Below are 16,888 nucleotides of genomic sequence, written 5' to 3' on the forward strand. Positions count from 1 at the left end.
GCCCTTTCTAACCATCTAGAAGAAGTTCTAGTGTTTTCAGAATTTCTACTGGGATTCTGGTGCACTTGTCCTAGTGCCCATGAGACATGCAATACAAATCCTCTTGTGTTAGGAGCTTTCAAATTAGATTAACACCTATCTATTCACGGGGCCGAAAGGCACAAAAGGAGTTCAGGAAAACTGCATTTCTCTCTGCGCACAGCAGTGAATTTCATGGAAAATTAACCTCAGAATCAATACAAAGTTGGATGCGTGATGCTGGTTTTTGTTCTCATGGGGCTTTCGTGCTACAGGAGATGTGGTTTCTTGTTTTGTGAATTGCTGAAACACTTTAAGAGTCTTGTGATTTTGCTTCTAATCAGTGTGTGACAGTGACATGCCTGATCACAGCAAAGTTCAACAGAAAAGAACAGAATAGAACCTTTTCCATGCTTAGGCCCTTATTCCTGTTCTACAGTGGAAAAAAAAGCCCCAAACTATACCAGTGCTAGAATCTCTCCCTGGTTTAATATTCTTCAATCCCGACCTATAACCCTGCTAATCTAGCTCTCTAACACATGCCTGCCAATGCACTTCAAATCTAAGCCTAAATGTAAGCCTAAATCCCAGATGGGCTCTCTTCATCAATGAAACATAGCAACAGGGGAAAAATGGTTGCTTTAAAATGTAGAAAACATTTGAGGAGCTAGTAAAGCAAAATTTCACTATTAATTTCTCACTGGGAGCAAAGAAAGATCTACAGAGACAAAAGATATCCTTTTCCATATTTTTCAGTGGAGTAATTCCATTTGTTCTGAACTTGTAGCAGTTGTTTGAAGTGTTTCAAAGAGGATCAGAATGACCATGTGTTACTTTGCAAGACATAGGAACTGTACAAATACTCACAAAAAGTCTTAAACTACGAAACACAAAATTGCTTTCAGGTCTTACTTTAGACGTGGAATTCAGCTGCACTTATTCAGAGGGTCTTATACAATTAATGAACCCCAAGATCTACTATGGTGAAACTTACTAGTTCCAACAGATTTTGCAAGTTTTAACCAATCTGAAGCTTTACTTCAGTGAAGGTTGGTGACACCACAACCCAAAAGAGGCTTCATAAGATCTAGTTAGAGAAAAGGATAAAAATTAGAAAGCAAATAGTTCAAAATGAGTAAGCATACTCTCTCCCTGTCCTAGGCTATTTCACAGAGACTCCAGAAGCAAAATCCTAACTTTAAAGACTTCAAAGAAAGCTTTCAGAGGGAAGGAACAAGCCTAGAACACTAGCTCAAAAGTAATGTGGAAATAGCAGATGCTGAATAAAGTTCACATTACCAGGTTGATGTTATTGGCTTCTATATGCTTTAGTATAAAGGCAGAGAGGAGCCGTGTGTCCCATTCAACAGCAGGATTATCTGGAAGATCCCTGAAAATGAGAAGTGCAATTAGTCACTTTACTGCTGAGAACTTCATAAAGACCATGCTAGACAAGAGAGATCCTCTTATCAGAGAATGAAATCAAGATAAATTTACTTACCATATAAAACCACTGAATCTTAATTAAAGAGTCTTACAAGCTTGTATATTGGAGGGTTGAAAAGGAAACAGCAGCTCCAACACCTTCCTCATAGATTTGCCAAGGTCTCCCTTCCTTCTTACCATTAAGAGAGACTTTCCGACTGCTTTACTTTAGGAAACCTCTATTTTGTTCAATGATTCTTGTTCTCTATTCATCCCAATGAAATTTCTTTCTCTTTTGTTTAAAACTCCTTTTAAAAAACATTTTCCTGAAAGACTTTCCAGTCATCATCTATGGGTGAATTATATATGAAAAGTAACAAGCAAACTCCTGCTCTCATTTATACAGGAATAAGCCATTAACCTCAACCAGAGGACAACAGAGCCATAATTATATTGCATGGATTTGATAGTAGTTCTTCATCTGTTTATTTTATGCTTTGCATACCAGGCGAAGCATACTGTGACTGAATGCTCTGCCTGGGTATTTTAGATTGCAGGCTCCTAGGGGCAGGGACCATGAGCCAAATGCAAAATAACACCAGGCAGCCAAGAGAATGATTCCATATTTACACAACTGAGAGCTCTGTTTGACCCCCCAGTCATTATGTTTGAATGATGCCAAGAAAACATTGCTTGCAAAGTTAAAAAGGTTATTAGTAACAATAGGATAACACACAGCTGCTAACGACCAATGATGACATGTTAAACTGGTCTTTTTCTCAGACCTTTTCCGTCCTCTGATACTCTGATAATTGCTGTGAGGTGGTTTAGCAGAAGAGTGACTACACAGCCTTCTCACACAGACACATGGGTTTGGATCTGAACTCATCCAGCTGTTTGCTGCAGAGAGCAGGGGCGCTACCTCCCAACACTCTTCCAGCCTTGCTGACTCCCCAGACAGCAAGGACGATAACATCTGCAACAAAACAACAGGAAAATGTCTACTTGGCACATTCCAAGGTAAAGCTCAGCCTGGGTCTTCATGAGAGGTCTTCTGGCCACAAACTTTCCCACTGCTGTTAATAGTAGTACGAATAAAAGGAAGAGCCTAAAGTACAAACTGTCCATTATTAGCATTTCACCCGCTGTGTTACGTACTCCTGTTCAGCACAGGCCAAAATAATGTGCTATTAGAAACGCCAGGCACAAGGGAAGGCATGTCTACGTTAGCTACATTCTAACTATGGTCCCTGTAGCGGTATTATCAACAACAGAATTTGTTGTTGTTGTTGTTTGCCGTTCCCTCTTGTATAGACAGCATCTTTGCCTGACATATATAAGACATTTGAATTTCATCACAGGAAAAATTCTTTGGTACATCTGGTAGCTATCTGATCAACTTAACAAACCTGCATCTCATCTGCTCAGGACAAAAACTTTCACATCTCATGTTTGAAGAGGAAGTGGCCCTGTTGACCCCGAAGGTATTACAAGTCCTACCACATCAGAGCAAGCTTTAAATGGAGCGTATTTTAAAAATATGCTTCAACTAAAACATCCCAAGCAACATGCACACTGAGCAGAGTCTATCAGTTCGAATGGTACTTTTGAGGTTATGTCAAAGCTTAAATTGATAATATTAAAGTAATAAATTAGTCTAAAAGAGATTCTTCACTGACCACTTACAATGTAAATATCATTCCCCTTTTTGAACAGGGGTGAAATGGAGCTGTGGAGGAAGTGAAGAGTCCCATTAAAACAGGAGGAGTGCCTCAACAGCAAGAGGTCAGAAAAAAAAGTAGGGCTTGGAATTTATGATGTCCAGGAGGTTTTGGTGTCACAGCCACTGCGCTCAGCTTTATTGGGCTGCCTCCAAAAAGGCTGCCGGGTAGTGGAGCAGGTTTTAACTAGTTTAGACAGATAAAGATCACCCTCGTTCAATGGAAATGAACAGCTGGAGGCAACGGTTTAGAATCCCTGGAAACAAAACAATCTGAAGGCATGAGCAAATTAACTCCATGAACACTGAACTGATTAAGCAGAAATATTATGAAAAAAAAATTCTGCTTCTACCCACTTACTGCTGGCTCATGGAGAGACCGCTCACTACCAGTAAGGAAAAGGAACTATTTTTCTTGCATAATATTTGTCAGGCACCAAAGAGAAGCTGATCTTGCCAAACAAGACACACATGTACCTAAGCACATTCATATCTCATTAATAGCCACGATGGCCGACTGAAGTATTCTTAGCTCATTCTGCAAACACGAAAAGTGACACACAGGTTAAATGACATGCCCAAAGTCACCCAGAGAAGTCAGCAGCAAAACTGGCAATACATTAATCTAGATTGCTCCAGGAAATTACCTTTTTTTTTTTTTTTGGAACAGTTTGCATAATACCTTGTATAGTCGAAAATTTAAGCATTACCATGAAAGTAAGGATCCCACAGAAAGCATGAGACCAATAACTTTCTGCCTGTGCTCTGGATAGCAATAACTGGCTCCAGGTGAGGATGAAAAGGTGACTAAGAAAACCAAGTTCATATACACCGTATAGCAATGCAGACAAGACACATTCTTACAGGAGGTCTCTACATGCCCTAGGAACTTTGTAGTGGCATAGAAGCTTTTCGAAAACTGCTATAAGTTCACAAAATCATATATTCAGTACAAAATATTTTTCCTAATATCATAAATTAGTCCTCACCAAACCTGAAAACTCAACTGACATGCTGCACTACTGAAATAAGTTGCATTCATTGGGGTTTTACCTTCAGGACTTATTATCAGAAGCATTCAGCACTTAAATGGTTAACTCCACACTGCCTTTCTGGCTAAGGCTGATAATGCCTCTGAGCTCAAGGTCGAAGGGCTGAGATAAAGGACTACAAAGGAGTAAAAATTAGCACATTCCCTGGAGCAGCCTGGAGCTTGTCCCAGGAGACAGGTTCCCCACCGGCCCTCCCTGTCCTCTGCCCCAGAGAGCTCCTTGTTGCTGCTGTCAGTCACTGCAGATCAAGATATAAATCCTGCACTGGAGTGGCCTCCTGGGTCATACTGCTGGAAGGTGCTGGTGAGAAGGGAAGAGGAGTTTGGTCACTTGGCCTCATCTCCACCAAACTATTATGGTCATGAAGCAATGTCTATGGGCATTCCACATGACTGATACCAAATGCAGGTTGACCAGGGAAAAACAGGAAGATGCATAGAAGCAGGAAAGAAAAATAAAAAATTAATGGAATAAGGCTCCAGAAATGTTGTTTTCCCAGCTATTTTCACTGAAAGCCATGCTGCGCACTGTACAGGGAATTTACAGCTGTGCCAAGGGATCTATAGACTGAAGAGAGAGAAATGAAGAATTATGGTGCTACAGTTGCTGCAGTATGGAGTAGTGTCTGTCTCTGCTCACTGATTTCAGCAGGACCAGTCTTGGGAAACACTGCATTCTGAAAACAAAAACCCCTACTTTTCTATTTATCCATCCACTGTTGGTAGTGAGAACTGGACAAGACCCCTGGTTTTCTCCTTCTCACCTCCTTGCTTTTCTCCTTGCCAGGCTGAGCAGACAGCAGACACTGGCACCTACAGTTCCCCTTCCCAAGGTTTGCAAAGGAAGAATATGGTGGATGTCCTGGATATCCTGGCCCAGGCACCAGAGAGCTACAAGGGGGCCACAGCAAATCACATCAGCGCGTGAAACCAAAATCCAACCTTGTGCAGATCTTGCCCAGCAGTCTTACAGCTGGCTGAATGAAAGAAATGTTAAAAATCACTGCCTGATGCCAACTCCTCTCCAGGCCTCCTCCTCTTGCCTGCTGTGGGCTGTGGAGGGTAGCTCCTCTTATGCCTCAGCCTTGGCCATTAAAACCCTGTGCACATTGCCAGTAATGCTATCCCTGCCAGTAGCCTGGACAATTTTGTAGGGTCATCTTTCTAGGAACATTTGGGCTCAAGATGGCTAGATTCCTGCCATTTGGAAGGTCTCCTTTGGCCAAAATAGAGATTTAAAAACCTTCACAGATATATATTGCCAAGTTACACCGTTCTTACATGATAGACTGCTCAATCACTGCCCAATTTTCCACTGCTCATCTTCCACAGATCTTTTAGCAACAGCCAGTGCGTTTATACATACAATCTTGTTTCAAAGCCTCCCATGGAATTTATTTGCTCGTGAACTAAGCTCTCATGACTGCTTTAAAGGTTAAGTTAAACTAAACAGTTAGTCTATGTGATGTCCACGTGGCTTAACAAGTGGGCTGTCCTATATGGGACACTTGCAGTTAGAATAACCTTGAGATCTGTCTGTCCTGAAATCTGTTGAATCGGGCAATTCTCAGGCCCCTGGCTGCATTATGATGTTATGTGACAGTTACCCTGATGGGGACTGGAAGCGCCGTCTCTGCCTTGCCATGACGCCTTTGTAGGTGGCAATAGGGAAGGGAGTAGAGTGGCAATAGGGCTTCTTCTAGAAGATGCTTAGGTCTCCATTAGTACATTCTGAGACACCAGAGTAAAACTTTCAAGGTACCAATGTGATTTTCTATTCCACTACACACCAAAAGAGTCAAGATGAAAGAGCTTTCCCATTTCTTACTGCCGTTTTATCCTGCAGCATGACCTTAATCAATCCAAGGCTAGGGACCAGGAAACATTTTTGCATAATTTTTCTTCCTTATCCCTTCTCTCCCCAATGAATGATTTTACATTGAATCAGCACAAAGGTCGGTAGATTGATGGTGGATTACATAGGAAACAGGTGAGCTGCTGTGCACTACGTTCCCAGATGAGAACAATGACCGCAATGTGTTTGTTGGAACAAAGGATGCCCTTTATATAAAGTTAACTGTATGAAATGAACATCTGGGCAATTGAAAATGGATCAAAAAGCAAAAGATCCCACAGAACAAAATGACGTGAGTACACAATTAGTGAAAAAGCCATGTGATGACTAGAGGCAAGCAGTGACCTTTATATCACAGCATCAAAGTAATTGAAAAAAATGTGTAAACAGAAATAATTTCATGCTCTCTAAAGTAGAGCAGAGGATTTTTATTTTTGAGATTACGCTAAGATAAGTTAAGACAGGCTAGCCCTAGATCTTGAAGCAGAGCCTCTAAATCCTTACATTAATAACTATTTATAAATTTCTACTCCTCTAATGGCCAATTACAGACAGGAGGGAAATATTGCTGTTAGGCTCCATGTACATCTCTGATTTAATTGAAAAGAGCCCACTTAAGACAAATGATCAGTGTCTTGCAACATCATGTTATACAGAGAACAGATGCTGTGTGCTTATTGGAATGTAACAATCTACAATTTAGGAGGAAAATGGACAAAACCAGGATGCTAACTGTCAAATGAAAAACCACCTACGACAAAGAAGCGCAAGCTGAAATTTTCACACCAGCAGCTTCCTCCTTCTCCTCATAGTACAGAAACCCAATTTATTCTGAGATTTGTATTTTAAAATTGGAAATAAGAATCTTCAGTTTTGGTGTAAGTAAAGGTAAAGGAAATGGTGAAAATGTCAGCGACTGGAATGTTAAAAATAAAATACACCTCGAATATTTCACAAAAAAGGAACAGCAGAATGGACGTAATCCTTTTCTCCCATCCTTAACTTTTGTAATGTGCAAGTTTGGACTTTATACAAATTTCAAAGGTAAATTAAATAAGTTGAGACACCAGGTAAGTGCTGACGTCACTAATGTGGCCATACCAGGCAGAAGTAACACGTAAAGGGAAAGAACACAAAGGCAGAGAGCACTCTGTTCAGCTTGCTCAGAAGTCCAGGCAGGCTGTGCTTCTCCAAGGAGCTATGTAAAAACACAGTGCACCTCTGACAGATAATATTCCAAGTAGCTTCATAACTCCCCAAAGGTAAATGATAATTAGATCTTTAGGGAACAAACTTTTTGACTTGGGCATGATCATGTGTTTCTGTTTGAGAAATAAGCATCCTTTGGGTTTAAATTCAAAAGAATTATTACAGAACACGGGACTGCTTGTTTGCAAAGAGCTATCCAAATGTCCCTGTACTCATTTATTTTTTTTAATGAATTATTGATGATTTCTCAGCAGAGTTTAATGTCTATTCACAGAGATGACACAATTGCTTATCATAATTTGAAATCTGGTATTCATTTGACGTCTGTGCCTCAGTGCCTTGTTGATAAATTACAGCACAAAGCTCTGTAGGAACAAGTTCATATTCAATGTCTTTAAACAAAAACAATTGATGGTGCCTTTCAAGAAGAGAAGTGCATAGAAACTACAGTGGCTAAAGCTAGTTTTCAAAAGTTACAACTTTGGAGAGGGCATCAGGCCCTGCTGTGTAAGACAGGAAACAAAATTCAGCTCAACTAATTCTGACTTGATCGCCAATTTAGTCACAGCTTTCCTGTCTTCCGCTTTTCATGTCTGCAAAATGGTAATAATTATATGTTCAGCCCTGTGTAAAGAAGTTTGAGATCCTTCTAAGAAAAGTGTTATGTCTGTTCTCTGATTCCTAGATCAAAATCTAAACCACATGTCTTGGTAATCCTGGGCACCGGGAACCCCATAAGCTCATGCTTTACTCCCTGCGTTATCTTCCCATGGAGTATGGAATCAAGTTCAACATCTGAGTCCTGACTTGAAGGCCTGGTCCAAAACATATAAAAGACTGCATGAAGCTCCAAAATCATGAATATGGTGGACAGCTCTGCCCCTGTCAAGCAGAGGAACTCTGCAACAAGGATAACGTCTGCTCAAGCAGTTAGGGCTTCCTTAGGGGCTGCTGCAAACAGGTAATGGATTCCCAAATCAAGTGCCATCACAAACCGCTTTGCTTTCAGCTGCAAATACCAGGAACACTCCTTGGAACATATCCCTTCTAGCAGAAACACAGCTATATATTTAAATTCCCCTGGACTCTACAGTGCACATCACACAGCTGAGACATCTGGGCCAAATGTTATCCTAACAATGGAGACCCCATTTGCCAAACCACATTACAGGGTTTTGGGTGTGTTGCTTACTGGGCATCTTGCTTTGGTCACATAGTGGCAAGGTGTCACCGTGCAATACTGCGGCTAAGGAACAGGACTTCTAGTAGGGTCACGCTGGTGGAGAACAACATTTCCAGCATATGTCTACAACTCGTCTGATTCTTGGCCTCACACAGCAAATCACATCTGTGGCTGACATGTACTTAGTATGCAGCCCTGCCCCAACGCTGTGCTGCAAACATGTGAACTTCAAGAGGAGAAACAAGACCTGGGAGTCTCACCTGCAAGTGTGACACTCCACATATGACACTCATGTTATTACTGTGCTGCTGGAATGTGCTTAGAAACCAGTGTGAAGAACACATCACAACCTGTGTATTCGTCACCACTGACTGATCAATCACACAAAGCAATGAGCACGGAATACCTTGCTGTCATACACAGCTTTGAATTCAGCTGCCAGAGGAAGGAGGGGCCTCTAGTTCATTCTCTCCAACCTGTGCTGAGAAGCCCTAGCTTCAACTGGAGCAGAAGTCTGCAATGACTTGTTTGCAAGAACCACGCAGTGCCATGGAGTGTATCTGGATCCCTGGTGAGATTGATAGTAACAAAACAATAAGGTTCAAGTCCCCAAAGAGAATTCTTTAAAAAACAAAGCACTTCCCCCTTTACCTTTCACCCTCAAGTTGGGTGCTTTGTTTTATGCTACTTTTTATTCCCAACTTTCATTCATATTTGAGTTGTATTCATTTTGCACATACACTACATGCCAAGCCAAGGCCAGTTCCTGACAGTCATTACGTGACCAGAATATACTATGTGCCATCAACTGAGTGGGGCCCACGGATCCCACATCAGTGACACATTTTCAGCCAGCCACCATTTAGCCTGTTTCTAGCACAACCAGCAGTTTCCAGCACTACAGACTGCCAGTAGTGACTTGCCAAGTGCTGGGCAAGAAGCCTCCCTTTCATTTTATAGGAGCTGGACTTCTGTGTGATCTGTTGGGGGCCATTAACAGAGTTCACTGAAAACATTAGTCAGAGGCCAGACTTCATCGTCTCATGAGATTTGGGGCTGCCATGCTGACTTATGAGTCAGCAGTTCCTCCTCTGGCCCACTGAAATGTGGTTTGGGCAGCAGACAATAGTGCAGTGTGAAATGAAGTCAACTCCACTCACATCTCAGAGAGGTATGCAGGAAAGTAGACCGTTAAAGTCCCTACCTAGTTCAGGAAAACAAGAATTCACTAACCTTTTTCTGAGTATCTGTTGGCAAAGTGCATTTCTGGTGTTCGTCTGAAATGACTGACAAATAACCCATCTATTAGCAACAGCTGGGAATCTCATCTGCAGACCTCTAATATGAGAAACACAGAATCTTCAAACATGCAACTGTCTGACATCTTAGAGCACAATTGCTGCGCAAAGGCATGTATGTAGCAGCACTTCAGTTCAACACCTTTCTTGGATGTTTGATGGAAATGCTCAGTGGAGAGCTTGAACAGTGCAGACTACAGCAGTTTGTGCCCTTTGGGAATTTTGCTGCACATTCCCAGAACAATCTGCTCTTGCCTATGTCAGCTCCCGCAACTGTCCTGAAACCAAAAAAGGTAGACTCCCCTCTACTAATACCTAGCTCCTCCTTGGGCTCAATTACTTACCACTCCAGGATGTCTCTGGCCACTCCGATATTTATGACAATAATAAAGGAGAACACAGACCACATTTCTCCAAAAGCACCATCTGTACTGCAAGAAATGAGCATCATTGGGCCTTTATGAAATGATCGGGCAGTTCCCAGAATAGCTCATAGCAGCGCACACTTCCTCATTATTATTGACTTTGCCATAGTGCCTAGGAATTCATCTGGGACCTGACACTCTAAGCTGTCCTGACTGAGAACAAAAAGCCCAGCAATCCCACAATCAAAAATTATGTTTTAAAACTGAAGTAAAAATCACCAGCAAAAACAGGGCTCTGAGGAACAGACCACAGGAATTCACTACTCCCTTTCTCATTTCCTTTCTGTTGTAAAATATGTTGAAAAAAAGAACAGCAAGGCAGAGCTTGGGACAGGGTACATTAACACAGGCACCAAGAAGCCGTGTCCAACTAACACGAGTCCTGGCACCACTGCTTCAACAAGAACAGACTTCCAGTTTCAAACTGCTGGGCAGGAGGTCTCACTCTCCTGGTGGAAGAGCTGTAAGCGGGCACGTGGAAGGGGAATGCAGTGTGTTATTCCTAGCTAGGTTTTTACTACAGGACATGAAGTTCCTGACATGCATTGTAACATGCCAAGGATAGGCATGTGGAAAGGGTACAAACCCAAGGGGAAGGAACAGAAAGTCTCTCACAGCAGTCAGCAAAATCCTTCAGAGGTGAATGACTGAAATACCGCAACCTGTATATGCCAAATAAACCTAGCACCACTTCATCACAACCTAAATCCTGCTTGCTCTTGGAATGATAAATACAGCATACTGTATGGGCAGAAACTGCAGTTCTGATTCTGGCCCAGGTAAGTCATACAGAACTTTGCCACTGACTTAATGGCATGGGCCAGATCCTCAAAGAGAGGACAGTCAAAAGCATAATCGCTCCTACCAAAGACATAGACCTTAATCTATTCTATGTAACAAATAAACTGCAGTCAGAAATCTCAGGAGAAAGCCTGTAGCCAAATCAATCCCTTAGCCATTTTTATTAATCATCTAGGAAGAGCAAGCACAGAATAGTCACTTCATGGACATTTGTTTCTCATGCCAAAGCTTATGTAAATGCAGATGCAACTTCAGCAGAGATGCCAAGATGATGATGGCCTGATTCCAAATGCAGCTTCCCATGTCACAATATTCCAGCTTCCCTGTACCAATTCCATCCAAAAAGAGGTTTCCTGACTCCTCAGCCTTCCACAAACAACCGTCTCCTGGAATCCATTTGATCTACTCAATTATATGGGAGCATTATTTCTTGAAATCATGGTGTGCCCACCCTTTATAACACTGAGGTTCTGATGCCCTGAGCTCTCTAACTGGGTGCAAATTTTATTAGGACCATCAAATCACTTCCTTTTATAAGATAGCTTGTATCAAGGAGTTAGAAGTTAAACACCTATCTTAACTGTGAGCTTGATCCCACAAACTTTACTGACGTGCAAAGTTTCTACTCATGCAAACAATCCTCTTACAGGCACTGTCTTGCCAGCCCCATTCATGTGAATGCCCCAATTACATGATTACATGAGCAAGCTCTAGGCCAGGCCCTGCTCTCTCTCTGCAGCCGCTGAAAATCCGCACTGGCTTCCACCGCAGCCCAGCCAGGAACTATGTTTGGAACTCCATTTGCAAGAGCTGAGCGGGACTCGGCAACAATGAACAAAACGAGTACAACAAAGCAACGACCTTTATCTTTAGCCTTCCTCTCCTCCGTGCACTGATTTAATGCGAGTGTTATGCAATGGTTTTGCTATAGCAACAGCTGGGATGATCGGCAGTAACCCCGCTGCTGCCTGCTCGGCCGGCGCTGCCGCAGGGCCGAGATGCAGCCGCTGAACTTTGGCCCACTAGCGAGCCTCCCACTCGCCCGGCAGCGCTGCGGCCTGTTTACACTACTCACATGACGGGGAGAGGGAGGCTCCTGGCCGCCCTGAGAACAAAAAGCCCAGCAATCCCACAATCAAAAATTATGTTTTAAAACTGAAGTAAAAATCACCAGCAAAAACAGGGCTCTGAGGAACAGACCACAGGAATTCACTACTCCCTTTCTCATTTCTTTTCTGTTGTAAAATATGTTGAAAAAAAGAACAGCAAGGCAGAGCTTGGGACAGGGTACATTAACACAGGCACCAAGAAGCCGTGTCCAACTAACACGAGTCCTGGCACCACTGCTTCAAGAAGAACAGACTTCCAGTTTCAAACTGCTGGGCAGGAGGTCTCACTCTCCTGGTGGAAGAGCTGTAAGCGGGCACGTGGAAGGGGAATGCAGTGTGTTATTCCTAGCTAGGTTTTTACTACAGGACATGAAGTTCCTGACATGCATTGTAACATGCCAAGGATAGGCATGTGGAAAGGGTACAAACCCAAGGGGAAGGAACAGAAAGTCTCTCACAGCAGTCAGCAAAATCCTTCAGAGGTGAATGACTGAAATACCGCAACCTGTATATGCCAAATAAACCTAGCACCACTTCATCACAACCTAAATCCTGTTTGCTCTTGGAATGATAAATACAGCATACTGTATCTCACAGCAGTCAGCAAAATCCTTCAGAGGTGAATGACTGAAATACCGCAACCTGTATATGCCAAATAAACCTAGCACCACTTCATCACAACCTAAATCCTGCTTGCTCTTGGAATGATAAATACAGCATACTGTATGGGCAGAAACTGCAGTTCTGATTCTGGCCCAGGTAAGTCATACAGAACTTTGCCACTGACTTAATGGCATGGGCCAGATCCTCAAAGAGAGGACAGTCAAAAGCATAATCGCTCCTACCAAAGACATAGACCTTAATCTATTCTATGTAACAAATAAACTGCAGTCAGAAATCTCAGGAGAAAGCCTGTAGCCAAATCAATCCCTTAGCCATTTTTATTAATCATCTAGGAAGAGCAAGCACAGAATAGTCACTTCATGGACATTTGTTTCTCATGCCAAAGCTTATGTAAATGCAGATGCAACTTCAGCAGAGATGCCAAGATGATGATGGCCTGATTCCAAATGCAGCTTCCCATGTCACAATATTCCAGCTTCCCTGTACCAATTCCATCCAAAAAGAGGTTTCCTGACTCCTCAGCCTTCCACAAACAACCGTCTCCTGGAATCCATTTGATCTACTCAATTATATGGGAGCATTATTTCTTGAAATCATGGTGTGCCCACCCTTTATAACACTGAGGTTCTGATGCCCTGAGCTCTCTAACTGGGTGCAAATTTTATTAGGACCATCAAATCACTTCCTTTTATAAGATAGCTTGTATCAAGGAGTTAGAAGTTAAACACCTATCTTAACTGTGAGCTTGATCCCACAAACTTTACTGACGTGCAAAGTTTCTACTCATGCAAACAATCCTCTTACAGGCACTGTCTTGCCAGCCCCATTCATGTGAATGCCCCAATTACATGATTACATGAGCAAGCTCTAGGCCAGGCCCTGCTCTCTCTCTGCAGCCGCTGAAAATCCGCACTGGCTTCCACCGCAGCCCAGCCAGGAACTATGTTTGGAACTCCATTTGCAAGAGCTGAGCGGGACTCGGCAACAATGAACAAAACGAGTACAACAAAGCAACGACCTTTATCTTTAGCCTTCCTCTCCTCCGTGCACTGATTTAATGCGAGTGTTATGCAATGGTTTTGCTATAGCAACAGCTGGGATGATCGGCAGTAACCCCGCTGCTGCCTGCTCGGCCGGCGCTGCCGCAGGGCCGAGATGCAGCCGCTGAACTTTGGCCCACTAGCGAGCCTCCCACTCGCCCGGCAGCGCTGCGGCCTGTTTACACTACTCACATGACGGGGAGAGGGAGGCTCCTGGCAGCCGCCAGCATCCAGCCGGATTTCTAGGACCAGGCCAAGATTGCCAAAGGCTGGGAAAGATTAACTCTTGCGAGCAAGGGCTTCATGCTCCAGCGGCCGCCTGCGACGGCCCAGGAGAAAAGCCACTCGGCACAGTGTGAGTGGTGCTTCGTCCTACCAACACCATCGCAGGAAACGGAGAGGGATTAAGACATTCGGCAGGCGGTGCGTGTAAGGAAATCAATAAGCTTTATAGAAGGGAACATTATATTTTTTTCTTAATGAGTGGAATATGAATGAGGATAATTAACTGGAGCTGGGAACATAATACCCTCATCAAGAGGTGCGTTACCTGGGGGTGCACAAAACTCCTCCAGTGGCACAGAGCTGCTGGTGCAGCGTCCCAGTACCGGGCTCTGGAGCACCTTACAAGTACCAGGGGCACGGGGAGTACCTTGGAGACAGGGAAGCTGTGCCCTACAGGTGCCTTGCTAAAATGGCTGTTTAATCTTACAGCACAACGGCATAAGAAAAAGCTGCAGACTACCAACCTGCCGCCATGCCAGCACTGTTTGAGCAGGACTACTACTGCTTCAGCACTTCTACAGCATTTATTTCCACACATTAACAAAAGTTCATTAACTAACCCCCCTGTGAGGCTGGTATGGGGAAGCAAGCAAGTAATAACCTCCACATTTTATAATGAGAGAATTAAGAGATCAGGTAACTCTCTCTAGAGAGCCCGAGGCAACAGAGCTGAGTCAGGGGCAGAGCCTGGAATGGAGCATGTGAGCTCCCGGATCGCAGCACGGCTGCAGCCCAGCGCTGCATCACCCACACTCACTCTAGGAATACGTTTTATTGCCTGGAGCAAATAACAATCCATTTTTCAACAGGCCTTTTATAGGTGCTCTGCAGAGCCTCACGTATTCCTGGGTACTTGCATTAAGCAGAAAACACACAAACAGTTGCAAATTATCCACCATTACACCAATATCATAGGAGGTGCTTGAAAGTACCCCCTAAAACCTGGTGATGGTCAAAACGTTGACCTCTGCATCACCTAATTGTGCTCTGGACTCCATTGGTATGGCACAGCCCTGGTTTCTGTCAATATTCTTGGCCACTTTTCCTTATATACTTGTTATTTGGGAGCAGGCTACATAAACTCATGTGTTGCCCTAAAACGTTGCATTCTCCAGTAAACCCTTGTTATTCCCAGTAAGAGGTTGTATAGATTTCTTTCTTTGCTATGATGACAAGTTCATTGTAACAAGATGGACTCTGCAGATACAGCACTGAAAAGCAGGTATGCCTTGACATCAGAACTCCCTTTGACAGCTTCATCTACAGCTACACCTACATCCAAATATAAATGTTTCATAAAAAACATTGAAAGGAAATTTGTTAGGTCTGGCTAAAAATCTAGGCACTGAAAAACTTAGAATGAAATCTGTGACTCAGTCTCATTTTTGCAGCAACAGGTTCTCTGCCCCTTACTGCTAAGACCGGCTGAATTCTCTGATATTCGGGTATGAGCTCTCCACGTAGTACTCCCAGTCAAGCCTCAATCTATTAGCACAAATTCTGTGAACGCCTTACCTCTCTTGCCCACAGATCAAACCTCTGTCTGTCAATGTTTTATCTTGCAATATTACACAATATCTTTTCCAAGACAAATGATAAACCAGCCTTGGCAGCCCATCGTGTGGCTACTTATGAGAATAAGCGAAATGCTGAGTATTTGGCTTATGAAACAGAAATACAGGAAGAAAATATTTATAACAATGCTACTGTTTAAATAAGAGAGACCATAATTTATTACAGATGTGACCCTTCCTTCCAAAACGAAGGGTTTAAATCTTGCTGATGCTATGTAATGACATGAATTAGAATGGACTTAATGAAGAATATATCCAACTTAAATTATGAATTGCCCCCTTTTATCCCCTGCCATTTTGTACCCCCAAATAAGCACAAATTTAGCTTCTTTCAAGCATCGTCTGCCAGACTTTTCAGTGCTCAGAAGATTTAAAAACTGATTTACAGGAAAATATTCATCCTTCTGAAAACAGACTGAACGCTTATACACTTAATGAAATTTAGTTAAATATTAACTATTAAAGAAGAGAAAATGGCACATTAACAAGACTTGTTAAGCTTACAGTCACAAAAACTACAAAGAATGTAGAATGTATGTGCATGGAGGGAAAGCTATGTAACGAATTGAATTATTTCAATGCAAATAGTAATAGCAGAGAAGTAGACAGCAACACTGAAGTAAGAAAGTATTGAAATTACTGTATAAGGTACAATGAGATAGTTAATATAGGACTTGTTAGAAGAGGAGGCATGACTTGGCATGGAACTGTAATCAAACTGTTTTCATTTAATGCTTCCAGTTGGTACAGAAGGATCAAATAACAAAACATTCATCCCAAATCCCATTTCAGTTTCTAAAAAAGTATTTCAGTTTCCTGTGCTGCAGTAAAAATATTTTTTTCCTTTTAACCAAAACTGGTTGAAGAAGTTACAGGAGGCAAAAGATGCTCAACAATGTTCAGCAAAGCATTCATTTCCCTTGTTCCTGATCTCTCGTGCAGTAAAACTGAGATTATGGGTCACAAAGCACCATCCACATTTGCAAAATCTGGTGTACATTAGGAAAAAAGGTGACTATGTGACAAATGAAAACGTACACTTCCTATTTGCTTCATCAAGTTCTGTTTTCTCCTTTTTAAAAAGTTGGGTGTTGCATCATCAAAACAGCTACGTTTCCTACAGAACAAATTATCTAAAGTGCTCAAAATTGGCTTCAGTATCTCCAAGAGCAACAGTAAAACTCCACGAGGAAACTAGTAACGCCCATCCTACTACTTTGACATATTATTTTGAGTATCTTTTACATTGTTTTACTCATTCATTGAAAATA

The 16,888-nt window shown here is 42.5% G+C and overlaps 1 protein-coding gene across 1 annotated transcript in view; it reads right to left on the reverse strand.

Moving 5' to 3' along the window:
- Window positions 1-16,888, reverse strand: part of PIGL (phosphatidylinositol glycan anchor biosynthesis, class L) — a 58,695-nt gene that overhangs the window by 20,084 nt on the left and 21,723 nt on the right. Inside the window, exon 2 of the mRNA XM_009882749.1 lies at window positions 1,318-1,408. Coding sequence (XP_009881051.1) covers window positions 1,318-1,408 — 91 coding nt within the window. The remainder of the gene's footprint in view (window positions 1-1,317; window positions 1,409-16,888) is intronic.

This window comes from Charadrius vociferus, unplaced genomic scaffold, assembly GCF_000708025.1.
Source record: "Charadrius vociferus isolate BGI_N301 unplaced genomic scaffold, ASM70802v2 scaffold793, whole genome shotgun sequence".
Lineage (NCBI taxonomy): Eukaryota > Metazoa > Chordata > Aves > Charadriiformes > Charadriidae > Charadrius > Charadrius vociferus.